General features: G+C 38.5%; 1 protein-coding gene across 1 annotated transcript in view; it reads right to left on the reverse strand.

The window, feature by feature from the left end:
- The window catches only part of itga11a (integrin, alpha 11a), a 92,029-nt gene extending 76,930 nt beyond the window's left edge, over positions 1-15,099 (reverse strand). Inside the window, exon 1 of the mRNA XM_041788880.1 lies at positions 15,013-15,099. Within this exon, the coding sequence (XP_041644814.1) occupies positions 15,013-15,061 (49 nt within the window). The 5' untranslated portion in view covers positions 15,062-15,099. The remainder of the gene's footprint in view (positions 1-15,012) is intronic.
- Positions 15,100-15,506: the final 407 nt, after the last annotated feature.

A 15,506-nucleotide genomic window follows, 5' to 3' on the forward strand; every position in this document is an offset into this window, starting at 1 on the left:
CCCGGGTGAATCGGACTTTGGGCTCAAGTGCACTCTTTTTGTCTTACCCGATTTTATGTATTCATTTATTTTTTTGCAATTTTGTGTGTGTAGGAATGACTCTCCATCTCCCCTCTGTCCTAATTGCTGTGTTTTGTTATACTACACACACGTTCCTTAGTTTAAAAAAATCACTTATAAGTGCAAGCAATTAATGTATTTCCCTGAAAACCCAACAACAAAGATAAATGAAAAAATAAAAAAATAAAACTGCGTACTATCTTGTTGCGTAATAATGTATCGTATTGCATCTAGCATGTCACACTGCAGTGTATCATATCAGAATGTTTCTTGGTTTAAATTGTAGAATACAGATGTAGTACAACAGGTGCAAACAGGACTGACACAAAACTGCTTTTTCTGAATTTGTAAAAAAAAAAAAAACAGGGGTGTTGTTGTTAATATTACACTTAATAGATACTGAAGTGTAACCTGACGTATAATGTGAGGGTACACCCTAAAAGCTGCCATGGGATCTGATCAAAGCGAATCTGTTTTCCCGATTGTGTACTTAAAATTCTCTCACATCTTTAGACGGCTTCCCAGGTGGCATAAAGGAGTAGCGAAGGTCTGTTTTCAATTAAAATACCAATCACAGGAGGTATTTTTCAGATTTGGTGTGTCACTGAGTTACCCGTTGTGGCTAATTGATGGTGACAGCGTCATTTGGCTTTTACATTTCCATCAAAAGGAGCTAAATCTGTGAGAGGACGAGGAGGTGATGAGGTTTTCAGTTTGGCAGTCGAGAAGGGGAAAGAACGTAACTGCTACCACTATGACTTCCTCTCTATCCATCTCTCTGCGTTCATCTGTCGTCTGCTTAATCTCCCTCTGATGTCTGCTTCTCCTGCTGCCAGAGCTTTGGTGATTATAAGTATTTCTTTTGATACTGAAGGTGTTGTATCACTAATTATTTTTTTTATAGATCATGTTAATTGTCACAGCCAAGTTCAAGGATATGAATCTCAAAATACATTGTAAGCCAATAAGCTGCACAGAAAGACGTGCATGAAAACAACAAAAAGAGGAAAGATTAAACAGACTGTGCTAAATGACACATGGAGGTTTGCTCTGGAAGAACTTGAGATGATTGCAACAACATAATGAATTTTCTCACACTTTGAGCTGCACAGCTGAGCAGAGAGCACAAAGGCCTCTGCTTCAAACACTACAAACTCCCCTCACTTCTTACATATCTGTGGCTCTTGTCCACACACTGCTGGGCTTATTCAATCCCTTGCCCTCACGCTAAAGGACTTAAGGACCTCTCACAGCTCTCTCCCTGTATGCGAGGCTCCGGGGTCACATCAAGTTAAGTGAGCCTCTTTTCCCTGCAAGGGGGAATTCAGTGAAATGTAAACAACAAGGTAAAGGAATGCTCAACAAACTGGGAAAATAGGTTAAATTCAAATTAAGCCATAACAAATGACAGATGAGGTCAAATTCAAGACAGTGGTGCCCAGGGTTCACCAAGGAAGACTGTTTCCATACACTGAAATTATGTGATTGTATTGGCTAAATATTACATAAAATTAATTTAGAATTAGGTGTAGTTTCAGATTTAAACTTGTGCAAATACTCACTGTTATGAATCTATTAATGTGAATATTAATGTGGTGTTGTTGCTATGGTACCTTATAACCAAAAATAATTGTGAGCATAGCATCTGGTTTCACTTTTATCCTGATGACAATCATCTTTACTGCCAAGATAAATCTCAGTTGCCCACATTACATAACTGTCTTATAGATGTCAAGGACTTAATGTCCCAAGGCTTAGTAGAAGAAGTAGAAAAATAAGGAATTAGGAAAACTGCACTGGAGTCTTAAATACTTCCCACAGAAGCAGCCTGCTTTTTCAGTGTAGTCCAATACCAGTCAAAGTTTGCTTCTGTGAACGATAGAAGACAACTATGACTCTGATCAATACAGAGGTGCTGAAACTAACAGGGTTGTATTTTCTAAATGTTTGAACCAAAGGTGGAAAAATACAAAACTATCATTATCAAGTAAAAGTACTGATACTCTAGTTAAAATGTACTCAAGTAAAAGTACAGATACTCTAGATAAAAGGTACTCAAGTAAAAGCACAGATACTCTAGTTAAAATGTACTCAAGTAAAAGTACTGATACTGTAGTTAAAATGTACTCAAGTAAAAGTACTGATACTCTAGTTAAAATGTACTCAATTAAAAGTACTGATACTCTAGTTCAAATGTACTCAAGTAAAAGTACTGATACTGTAGTTAAAATGTACTCAAGTAAAAGTACTGATACTCTAGTTAAAATGTACTCAATTAAAAGTACTGATACTCTAGTTCAAATGTACTCAAGTAAAAGTACTGATACTCTAGTTAAAATGTACTCAGGTAAAATGGTGGTACTGAATTTTAAATGTGCTCAACTAAAAGTATTGATACTCTAGTTCAAATATACTCATGTAAAAGTACTGATACATACTCAAGTAAAAGTACTGATACTCTAGTTCAAATGTACTCGAGTAAAAGTACTGATACTCTAGTTCAAATGTACTCAAGTAAAAGTATTGATACTCTTGTTAAAATATACTCTAGTAAAAGTATTGATACTCTAGTTAAAATGTACTCAAGTAAAAATACAGATACTCTGGTTAAAATGTACTCAAGTAAAAGTACTGATAAATAAATCTACTCATGAAATGTAGTATTTGACTTAAAGTTTACCTGAGCACTGAGTAGCTACTGAAGAGTTGTACAGAAAAATGTGACCTCTCCTTAGTGGTGAAAACAAGAGAACTGATCTCCAACCAGTCACACCTTAATAAAACAATAAAATTAACAGCAAAATTGATAAAGTTAATTAATCTTATAGAGTTAAGTCTAGCACTCGAAACGCGACTTTATTGCTCCACGATACATATAGTTAAACTACACTTTTGAAGGTGTTAAATATTCTACAATATGACAACAGCTGCAGTTACTCCGATTAAGAATACTATGGCTCCTTAGGAAAACCTGAAGTCATACCCTAACTTGGTGGACAACTTTACTCATGGTGCAAATGTGCTTCACATTAAAAAACAACAACAATCAACAGAAACATGACCAAAAGAACAACAGAAGAGATCACTGTACAACAGGCAACATCTTAACACAACTAAAAACATAAAAACATATCTAAACACTCTGCCCAAGGGCATGATGGGTAACTGCCCTCATATGCCCCCACTCAAGAAGAGGAATAGTTACTCTTGTTAGAACTTACTGAAGTAAAAAGTAAAAGTATTAATTTAGAATGTACTCAAAAAGTATAAGTACACAAAAAAAACTACTTAATTAGAATTATTTGGACAAAAATGTGGTTAAATTCCTGATTCCTATTCAAATTATTGTCCTATTTCTGCTTTATTATTCTAATCTTATTAACACTCTGACTACAGCACTGAAACAGCCCTGGTCAGTCAGAACCAACCTGTTGATGGAAGCTGATGAATGCATTCATTCTCTTGATTTGGAACCATGGACCATGACTTCCTGTACTGTCAACACTGCATCATTAAACTCTCTACCTTTGCTCTGAGCTGCAAGTCCTCTTTCTCCAAAAGATCAGGGTATGTTGAACTGAGGAAGGCAAAGTCTTTGGCAACTGTTGACAAGATATGACTGCACCATGAGTCTACCTGGCATATCACTACAATGTTGTGTCAGTGATGGTCAGTTTTAATTTAAAATTGCTCCCATTCCATCTGTGGACTTGCCATCATCATCTATACTATCTGCCTTGTTAGATAAAGGCACTGATAAAACTAAACTTCCTGAAACCAGTGATAGTTTAGTTGGCACGCTGCATCAAATACAAGTCAAACATCTGTGGAAGAGCTTTTTCTACCATTGCATAGATGCCACAAATTAACCCACAGCTGCACTGCTCATTCGGATCCCTAGAAAGAGCTGCCAAAAGCTCTATTATGTGCAGGTGTGGCTGTTAGAATCATAACAAGTGTGGGAAAGTATCACCTCATCCTTCAATCACAACACTTACTTCCTGCCCCTGCCTCATTTCTATAGTGGTGCAGAGCAGTCTTTGGATCCAAACTTTAAAATATAATGGGTCAATATTAGCATCCTTTACACACTGCATGATGATACAGGAGCTAGTGCTGTTGTGTCACAGGAAAACTCATTTTCCAGGCATACATTAGGAACATTTCTTCCCTGAGCCTAGATTCTCAGCCTGTGACCAAGACCAGCCCGATGTGGCCTGCTGCCCTAAGCCAGGTCAGGCCAAGATTCCCCACCCCTCTCCTTGGGCCCAGACCTCCTGTCAGACATGGCAGCATAGCCACATTAAAATCTAGATTTTTGAGTTTTTGTCTATTTTTCAGAAAATAACTTCATAACATCTTCCCTCAGAGCAGATCTGCTGCAAAAACTGCTACAAGAGATGCTCTGCCCAACTCTACTGGTCACATTTCTTGAATTAATAAGTCCTGTCAACAAAAATCCAACTCCAAGCAGTTTATTTATTAAATATAACCCAAATGCATGTTTTTGACACAATGAGGGAGAAAAGCGGTCAAAAAAAAACCCCCACTGCTAACCCACTCCACTCCAAGAGCACAGAGCACAAGGAGGCACAGGTGGAGGACAGACACAAAAACATCAACTGTTCTTCTCTTGTAATGCAACTCAGTTTATCAATGAAGTAAGTGAGAAACAGAGCAGACTGAGGCTAACTGTTAGCACAGGGGTTCCCAAACTTTTAAGCCCATGACCCCAAAAATAACGGCATCAAGAGATCGGGGACCCCCACCTTCTTTTAAGGGGGATAAAGTGCACGATACTGCATAAAGTATCATGTAAAAAACTTGCATTTTAGGTAGTTTTTTAAATATCACGCTTATATTTAAGAACAAATATCACTCGAGAGCTACGTTTCTCTGTAAATGAAACTTGTTTGAACGTTTTATTTTACAATAAATAATAAAATTATGATTTTAAATCATGTTAAATTTTCTTTGGAAATCACTGTGTTAGCAGACTGATGCTCTGCAAAATCCTCTGCATGTTCAGTGCACAGTGATGTCTGTGCGTCTGCTCCTCATCCTTACTGCTATCTTTACTGTGAACAATAAGGCCTTCATATAAGCCATGCAGACCTTCATGGAGGAGTATTACATGCTTGTGCTCATTGAATTCATTGAAAACTCAGAATTATAGTTTAAACTTTTGTAAAACTGTGAAATTTTTAGAAAATGTTGAACCTATAAATAAAGTCAATTAGGCGGGCCAAGCCTGGCTCAGGTTCAGTCAGGCAAAAATTTTTGGGTCTGATCAAAGCTCTAGTTCTAGACTTCACAACATGTAATCCTGAGGGGCAAAACTCTTTATTCTCTTTGCTTGGACTTGAATCATAACAACATGATTAAAGCGATACTAAAAAATGTTTGTTTTAAAATAAGTGTAAAAGTGTTCCATTTCCAGATAAAATGCAGTTCTGACTGCATGGAGCGCAGCTGTGGCGACAGTCTGCTTTATGTTCGACACAGATAAGAGATTTATTTGTTTGGTTGTGCATTTGTTTGAGCTGTGACACGCAGAGGAGCAGTAAAATTTTGAGCAGATGTTCACTTGAAGAAGAATTCCACAGAAATGTGAATCTGACTGCGTTCCGAGATACGGGCTATTAAGGAGTGTTAATGGTTTGTCTAAACAAATCGCAAACCAAATATCTTCTCCTCAGCCCAAATCTGTAAATCCTGGACTGAAACTGAGGCTGTGGGACCGCAGGTGGTGATAAGCATCACCACCACATGTTGAACCACAGTCCTTTATATGAGCGGAGTGACTGAATAAGCCATTCGATTCATTTCTCATTCTGCCTGTGGCCATGAGTGTAATCACACCTGGATTGGCACAACCATAGATCACTTGTTCTGTGTCATGAAAACCTCCTCTAAAGTGAATGGCCATCTCTGCCATGCAGACCCTTCATGTAAATATTGACACATTCTCAATGTTGCTCATTTCCTGTCGTATGAATGGTTCACATGTTCAGCTGCTGTTTGATCCTGAACTCCAAACATCCTCCTTTAGATTGTGTTTACCTTAAAGCATAAAAAGGGTGACTGAAAATAGATTGTTTGGAACAGAAAGGTGTATGAACAATAAATCAAATCAGCAGGTAACTCTGACATCATAAATCATTGAACACATGCAGGGCAGAGGGCTGTTTCACTTTAAAGTCTCACCATTGTTGTTGAAATGGAGCACAAGAATGTTGAATGTCTGGTAGCTGACTTAATGGTGGGATTGGAAATAAATTTCCCTTGATGCAATCTCAGATTGGTTGCAGTCTGACCAAGATGTGAGCGAAAGCTAAGACAGGGACAGGAAAAAAGTTTCAGTGTGGAAGCATGAGAATGGAGGTGATCCAATTTCCATTTCGTGCAACTAATGTGGCTGAGCGATTTAATATTCCCAGTAATATCAGCGGCTTCTAACGCAAGGTCGGAGTCTTGCTGGGCTTCCTGTGTACCGACGTCAGTGCCCAGATAAATAAACCTCAGGCCAGTGGCTGCCGGTGCGACCCACATCAGTCCGCTGCTGCCTTTGGCCCGACACCAAGCTGCAGGAGCTCTACCACAGACGCTGACACGGAGCAGCCGTGCGGGTGAGATGTATAAACTGCTGGCTCAAACACACCTTCATATCAGATACGAGTCCTTTAATAACTCAATAAAGAGCAATATCAGTCAGGATTAATGAAAAACGTACAGCACATCCTGCTTTGTCTTGGTCTGGTGCTTAGGTAAGGTTCAGCCTGGGCTCTGGTGAGTTCATATGAACACGTGGTGTGGGTCTATATACAGACAGGTGATTGGCTGCACAGTGGATTTTGACAAATATGAGGAGAGATTGTCAAAATGAAATACAAATCAAAAGCAGCAGAATCTACTGTTTCCCAGTGATCCATTCTTTCGTTTCCATTACAATTTTCTCTGCAAATATATTTCACAGTCGACAATATACTGCGAAACAGTTTGGCACCTTATATCACGGCTACCCCACGCCAACTCAAATACTCTGGGAGGCACGGGGTCTCTAAAACCAGATGTTCCCCACATCTATCTGCCAACTGGGCACGAGTTAACAAGCTGTTAACCCTCTGAGCCAACAAAAGAGCCTACGGGGATTCAAACCGAGACCCCAGGACAGAACAATGTGAAGATATCTGCACAGAATAACTGATTGGTGAGTTTGTTATTAGAGAAATAACAAGATGTGAACTTAATCAGAACCTCATTAAGGCCAGTGTAGCATTAACTGCCTCCAACACTAAAACCTCAACAGCCTATAAATATAAATGTGGAAAAATAATGCAACTGTTGATTAATGAGTAGGTATTTTACAAATGTCTGACTCTACAAAAATAGCCTTCATTTTGATGAAATGTTCTAATATTAGCTTATAAATGCAACATGATAGGACATAGGAAGCTCCATAATGTGGACAATAAAGGATGAAGGAATGCTAAATGGAATCTGTCCAGGAAACTTACAAACAGATGCTTTGTTGTAATCTAAAAGACATATCAGGGCTATTATTAGGGTTAGTGCAATAACTTAATCATGTGTCCTCCTTTACCTTTTAATATTTTATCTCTTTTCCTGATTGTGACTTGAGATTGCGTGATTACTGCTTTTTCAAATATAGACATATGTCTAGTCCAGGGGTGTCAAACTCAAGGACCAGGGGCCAAATCCGGCCCATGGAACAGTTAAATCTGGCCCACAAGATTATCTCATATTTCTGTATATCAGAATAATATATCAGTATAAGGGCTGCAGGTTTCTGCAGACTTATCCTTGATGATTCAAGATATCCTTGTTAAGTCATAAAATCTGATAAAGTAAGGAGTAAAAATATTTAGATAAGAAGACAGGAACATAGGAAAAGAAATTATTTTTTTGTTTTAATTTCACATTTTCAATTCTGCATCTCAAAATTAAGACTCATACTCTGAGCATTTCATCTAATAATCTTAACTTCTCATACATTATATTGAGCTTTAAGATTCATAATTCTAATTTTGAATCAATATTTTGACATTTTTAACCAATTATTTTGTTTTTTATCTCATATTTTCAACTCCAAAGTTTGACTTCATAATCCCAGAGTTTGACCTTTAAGACTCACAATTTAAAATTTTAAATCATATTGACTTTTGATTTCATGATGAAAAATTTTATTTGATTTATTTTGACCTTTTAAACTCCTGATTTTGACATTCTTTCTAATATATTTGCCTTTAATAAACATTATTTTTCAATTTAAATTTTATGTTTTGACCTTTTTGAACTTATAAATGTACTTTTCTCAGATTGTGAGACTTTAAACTTTAACTTTAAACTCTTTTTAACTGTTAAATCTTTAAATGTTGTTGGTACGTGCTTCTTTATTGGTATGTGCTAATCCATGCACTCGTGGATCTTGTGTTTATAGAAGGCACTGTGCTTATTGTCTTATTGTGATGGCAGCTGAATGAGTTCACTTGGAGTCCAAGAAAAATGTCCCCAAGGGGACAACAAAGTGTCCAGTATTATATCGTATTAATGCATTAGTCATAATGCAACTAAGGTCCATAATTAGTAAACCATTTTTACTGCCTTAATCTCAAGCTTTGTCTCCTTCTGCACACTTTGGTTGAGCCGCTGCAGCCTCTCCCTGTAGTAGTATAAAATAAGTCCACCACTGCTCCTTAATGTCTAATTTCACTTTAAAAACTCACAGACAGCTCAGTTGACAAGTCAGAAGTCAACTGTACCTTGTGCTATCAAACATTTACCTTTTTACTGCCCCCCTATTCATTTTTGAATCCATGAGAAGTCCATCTTCATACAGGATCTCTGGAGCTCAGTTAGAGTGACCATCAGGTGCTTTATCACCTCTCTCAATAAGGCCCATCTACCCCGAATGCTCAGTTTTGCACGGTGACCAGCTCTTGGAAGAGTCCTGGTTGTTCCAAACATCTTCCATTTGAGAATAATGGAGGCCACTGCGCTCTTGGGAACCTTTTTTTGTAGCCTTCCCAGATCTGAGCCTTGCTACAATCCTGTCTCTGAGCTCTGCGGATACCTACTTTGACCTCATGGCTTAAGCGTTGCTCTCATATGCATTGTCAGCTGCGAGGCCTTCTATAGAGAGGTTTATGTCTTTCCAAATCAAGTCCAATCAACTTAATTCATCACAGGTGGATTCCAATCAAGCTGTAGAAACAGCTCAGCAAAGATCCAGAGAAATGGAAGGAACCTGAGCTCAATTTCAAGCATCTGAATACTTATGTCAGTGTGAAATTTCAGCTTTTCTTTTAATCTAATCAATCGTAGCATCAGGCTACAGCACAACAAAATTGAAAAAAGTGAAGGGGGTCTGCATACTTTCTGAATGCGCTGTATATTTTGCCTAATGATTAGATTATGATTAATTTATACTAATTTGAAATTACATTTTAAGGTAACATTTCTAGGGTCTTTCCTTGTGTAATGGGATGGGTTGGGGTGTGAGGGGGGCTAAGGAAGAAGGGATTTAGAAGATGTATTGGTGGGAGTTGGTTTGATATTTAACTGACCTCTATTGTTCAAATAGAAATGTTACACCACAAAAGAGAGAGAGAGAGAGAGATGTGTGAAACATAACTTTTACATAATTTGTTAGCAGAGAAATTTTTAAATAGTGGACACTGCTTAAAGTCTGAGGGGGTATAAACCTGGGAAGTTTTATTCTTTTCAATGGAAAACATTGTGGCAGCACGCTCAGGCTATATGGATTTATTTATCTCAAACAAAGGTTATTTCTGTTCTCAACAACGCCTTCTTTCAGGAAAAGCCCTCGAGCTAGAATATTCAGTTGAAACAGCCCTCTGCTGTACATGACAAAAGAATAATTCTCCTTAATGCCAAAAGAATGAGTTGGGAGGCATTATCATAGAGCCCAGAGTATTCACTGAAAGAAGATGGGACATAGACTACCAAATTAAAAATCACGTTTTTGCATTTCCTCTCCCCTGCTGAAAGTGAACAGTGGTTTCTTTAACCATAACCATCCATGGAACTTAAACAAAGCTGTTTGTGAAGCCTTTACAAAGCAATTACTGAAACCCAAACTATGATCTCTCTCAAACCCTAAACAAATGGCTCCTCAACCCAAACCCAACTAAACCTTAACAAAAGTGTTTTTCCCATACACATCAGATCTGACAACACTCATACGTGTCCCTCACGTGGGCAAGGAAAACATTTCTTTCAGAGATGAGTCATTTAATTTGGGAGGCCATGCTGTCAGCAAACAAGCTCTGAGTACTCTCTGCCAAGTGCCAAAGAGGAGCTGAATGTAGCGACTAGCTGGCAATGGAGACAAATATGTTTGTAGGAGAAAACAAAAGGAGAGGCAACACTGGTGGTATAACTGAAACGGGGGCGGATAATAATAATTTCCCCACATTAAATACCACTGTTAAACTTTATTTTACACTAGCTTAGGGGTTTTTCTGGCCTCTGGTGGTGATGCTTTTTACTAGGAAGGCGACATCAGTGGCGGTATAGGTTATAAACAGTCATGTGATCCTGATGATGCACAGAAGTCAGATAAAAGGCAGGAAGTGAAGAACACCGGTTATGAATCAATGGGAATGGACAACATCTATATGGATGAAGGGAGACAGGAGTCTCGAGGAGTCTTACGCTGAGCTACCAGGCTAGCTGCTCCTCTTTAACAGTTTTTCACCCTTGTTTTGTTTCAAACATGCTTTCAAATAGGGCTGGGTAATTAATCAAGACTTTGATTCAATCGCAATATGATCTGGTGCAATTTTTAATATGAAATTTGAGTTAAAAAAAAAGGTTTAAAACTTTTTTTTAGCGGCAGAGATTTTATGCATTACATATCATGCAATCACTCAAGACCCATTTCTTTGAATAATCTACAAAAAAATCCTCCTTTCTTCATTTTTGTACATTTTTCAGATGAAATATGAGGATGGCACATAAATGACCATTCCCTTCAATAAAATAATTCATATCCAATTTGCAATATGAGTCAAAATCATCAAAATTAGATATTTTTTCAAGATTGTTCAGCCCTAGTTTTACCTAATATTGTGTTGGTTTGTAATCTATAATGATTTATTGCTTCTGTTTGTTGGAAAATACATAATTTGAGGAACTTAAGGAATGATTGCATATCAAATCACAATATTGGGGGAAAAAAATCACAATTAGATTATTATCCAAAATCATTCAGCCTTACTTTCAAGCAAATGGAGATAAAATATTAAGCAATATTAAGCATTAGGCTCAAGTTTTTTTTTAGATGGGGGGCTCAAAGGCAAAAAAGGTAGGGAATCATTGTTTTTGTTCATTGTTCTACAGGATCCACTGGAGCTGGCTTACATTTGCGAGCAGGTTTCATTTTGTTTTGTTATTCAATACACATTTTAAAGCCAAACTAGTACTAAATGAAGAGTCAGAAATGCTGGTTCTTAACCCTTTACCGACTGAGTTTAAAATGGCGATTTGGACATATTTTGTTATTATGGCTGGAAGTTTGAGAGCTTTGCTCCCTTTTTTCCCAGGAGTACTTAAACTTGACTTTTCAACATCTGGTTAATGATTATTGCACATTAAATGGAATTGTCAGCAGTTTAGAAGAAGAACAATACAAAACTGGTGGTTTTCTATGAATGCCCACTTCATATGGTTGTGAGTACTGTAATGAGACATATATGTGCGCATGCCCACAATTCTCAGCTTTCCAACACTGTTGGAATTTTTCTGATAGGACAAACTTTGACGGAGTTATGGTAATAATACTTTGGACATATAAAACACATCGCCGGTGCTGGGTCAGTAGGTAAAGGGCTAAGCTGAGCTGAGCCAAATGATCCTGATCTCTAGAGAGATGGATTTCTGGGTTTACTGTGCCAAACAGAGACCACACAGGAAAGCTTAGTGGACACAGATCGTATATGAGCATTGTCTAACTCTGCTCCTCCAGGATTAAAATGGAGGTTAACATTCATGTCTGCCATTGTAATTACTCTGATGGCTGGTTAAAAATATCAATCAACATGCTGCATTATGCACTCAAGGTTGGATTAGTCAAAGATAAATAAAATGTCAGTAAGATGTGTTCAGTTCTAAGTAAAGAAAACGTAGGTTTTGGTAAGAAACTTGGAAAAATTTAGCTGCTCGGTGAAAAGATGCACTTGTTAACCTCCGATTTCCACATACAACGGCTGTACCGCAGTCTGCCTGCAAATTGCACTGCAGAGAAAATCACTCCCTCTCAAGTCAGTTGGAGCAGTTCCACTGCCCCTGCTCTAGTCTTGCTTCAGCGTGTCCAAAAAAACACCATCCCCACTCCACTTCTTGGAGATTCAGTGCAGGTCTATTTTCACGGTTGGTCACTGCTAAACTGCTTTAGTCCACATACTGTAGAGCAGATTGATCCAAACAGCAAAGAAATGTACAAAGTATCTAGTCAACTATGAATACAACAAAATGCACGAACTTCCAATCATGACTCATGACTGCGTCAACATTTAATCTCATCCTGCAGCACAAGCAAAATGTCATTTGGAGGTCAATGGTTCGCAGAGCTACAGCACCATTGACAAGAAAAAGTAAACTAGGTGAAAAACCACATAATTTGACATGAAAACACACAATCCTCTGTAGCACACATTAATGTTTTAACTTCATAATGTACTCACTCATGGCGGGAGCAATAAAATCATGGAATCATGTCCAAATGAATGGCAAATAACCCCAAAAAGGCAAAATAATCTGCTGTTCACACATTATTCCAGCAGGAACTTGCAGTTCCCTCTGATATTTCCCCTTTTGTCTCAAGCTGATCAGGGCTGCTGTGTGTCGCTCTGGACATGGTTCAACATGGTGTGCGAGGTCAATCATCTACGGTCAGAGCAAAACTGTGGCACTGCAGAGTGGTGCAGCTGGATTATGTGGAAATTATGAGTAACACAAACTGAGGATTATTCAAAACAGCACAGTTTCCCACTTTCTTTTCTGTCCATGGCAAATGTGTTTACATATCAACTTTTTAATGCACTTGATCTGTAATCAGTTACCATAAAGATGCATTAAAAAGCATTGGTTCCCAACCTGCAGTGAAAGAGCCACAGGCCAGACTTGAACCTGCCAGCTTAGACGTAGCGTGACCTAAAAGCTAGGCCATCTGCGCCCCAAAAACGAATGCTATTTTTTAACAGCAAGTATGTCTTTTTCTATGAGGGCCTTTATCATTTGCATTAATGATACAGAAATTCTCAACCTTGGAGGGCCTACGCTGTTAGCTTGAAACTGTGCAGTATGTCAGTAATTTATAAGCACTTTTATTGTAATTTTCCATGCCCTTTCAACCATCCATATCATCGTGGGAACTCTTCTCAGCAGCTTGTACACATCTTAATGAAGTGACACAGTGAATGTCCTTTCAATGGGGAAAATCCACGCTGAGTCAATGTGAGAAAACGGGTTGATACATCCCCCTAGGGTAGAGCCTTTGAGGACAGAAGCACTGATGAATGTACACTAAAGGGACAAACTCAATCTGGGGAATTTATGTTAAATGTGGGGGTGTTTTATGTCAAATATTTGAGTCTGTGAGCTAAGTGGAAACAATCCCACTACAACAAGCCCTTCTGAAAGTTATCAGGACGGGTCATTAGTGCAAATGTCCCATGATTCCACACACAGCAGACTGAAGTTTAGAAAGCTCCTTCTCATGTGCCTGCCAAAACATCTCAACCACAGCCAGCATCAAGTCTGTCTCCGCAGACTCCAAGACTACAAGGTCAGTATCACTCTCACTGTGGCTCTGGTCCAGAACTGGGTTCCAATAAATTTCAAAATCAAACCAAATATTTACAAACAACATATCCTCTCCCTCAGCTCCTCTGGTTTTGTATGAATCCAATTTCTTGTTAGATTTCAGAGTAATATTGACTAACAAATATGGTGTAAAAAAGTTTTCAAAAATGAGAAAAAAAAAACCATTTGTTTACATGTTACAATGATAAATATGCACTCTGTTGTAGAGATGTTTGCCAGCATGCATACATTTAAACAATGTGGTTAGAGCTCACAGTATATCGAGGTCCAAACCACAGGATCCCCACAGAGGTACTGCATCACTTACTAAAGATTCAGCAGTTTATTTCAGCGGTGCAATATGTACACTAAGATTTAGTTATCCTTCAGGCAAATGCATGTTAATCTGTGGGACTCAAAGACTATGATAAGCTTTGGAAATAAACACATTTTCCTTTTAATTCACTCCACGTTTCTCTGCCTTTCGTCCTGTCTGGAGTGTTACTGCTTATGAGATTTCACCGGTGACTGACCGCAGTTTTGGCGGAGCACCAGCAAATCTCCAGCAGCTGGAAACTTCACAGAGAAAAGATAGAATCAACTTTCATTTAAAGGAGAGTGAGCCTGCATATATTGAGACACAGGGCACCTCTGTGGACGAGGGGGGACAACAAATCCTTCAGTAAAGCCTCTGAGCTCCGCTTTCCTGCCTCTTACCAATGATAGCAGGTCAAGATGTCACGTTGTGAAGTCATTCAAACAGGCAGCCATTCATTTACTAAAAAAGTCACATTAGTGTTCATTCGGCTGCAGAATACGTGTGCATATTTAGGGTTTTAAAGCTGGGAATAACGTCTAAAGGAAAGTTTAAAAAGTATCCTCTGAAGCGTTTTTAAATCCTTTAAAAGCAACAGTCTCAAAGTTTCCAGTTGCTCTTGGAACGGGTCAAAGTATAACTAACAATTATAGAGTCATTATTTTACTGGAGAGCTTCATGGCGAAAGAAAGCAGGTCATATTCAAACATCAACAAGCTGGATTAACTGTGTTCACAGCAGAACAGAGTTTAAGAAATAAAACACATACATTAACACCTTTGACTCACCTAGCTGCTGGCTGCAGATCCAGAGCAGGAGGAAGCAGTAGTACTCCATATGTTTGCCGGTGCACGCGTGGATGTGTGTTGGTGTGTGCTGAGAGGGATGACTGCCGTGAGTGTGTATGTGGTGGGCTGAGGCACAGAGACCCAATGGCAGGCACAGTTAAAGATCCCACTCTGATTGACTCCAAGTCAAAGTTAAAGAGCTGCCTATATCTGAGAGAAGTAGGAGGAGACTGAAGAAGAAGAAGAAGAAAGAGGAGGTCCCATCTGACACAGCAGGCTGGAGGGCTCAGAGACTCTCACAGACTCATTCAGCTCAGTCTGACTGGGAAAAAACTCAGATGGCTCAACTGGTTTTTTATTCAAAATATGCTTTTTTTTCACTTCATTTAAGAAGAAAAGTGAAAAAATTGGCAGGGATGTAGACTTTTTAGTTACTTTTTAAATGTTGCTTTGCCTTTGGTCCAAAATGAGTTCTTTATTACTACGTTCATTTA

This window comes from Cheilinus undulatus, linkage group 1 (assembly GCF_018320785.1).
Source record: "Cheilinus undulatus linkage group 1, ASM1832078v1, whole genome shotgun sequence".
Lineage (NCBI taxonomy): Eukaryota > Metazoa > Chordata > Actinopteri > Labriformes > Labridae > Cheilinus > Cheilinus undulatus.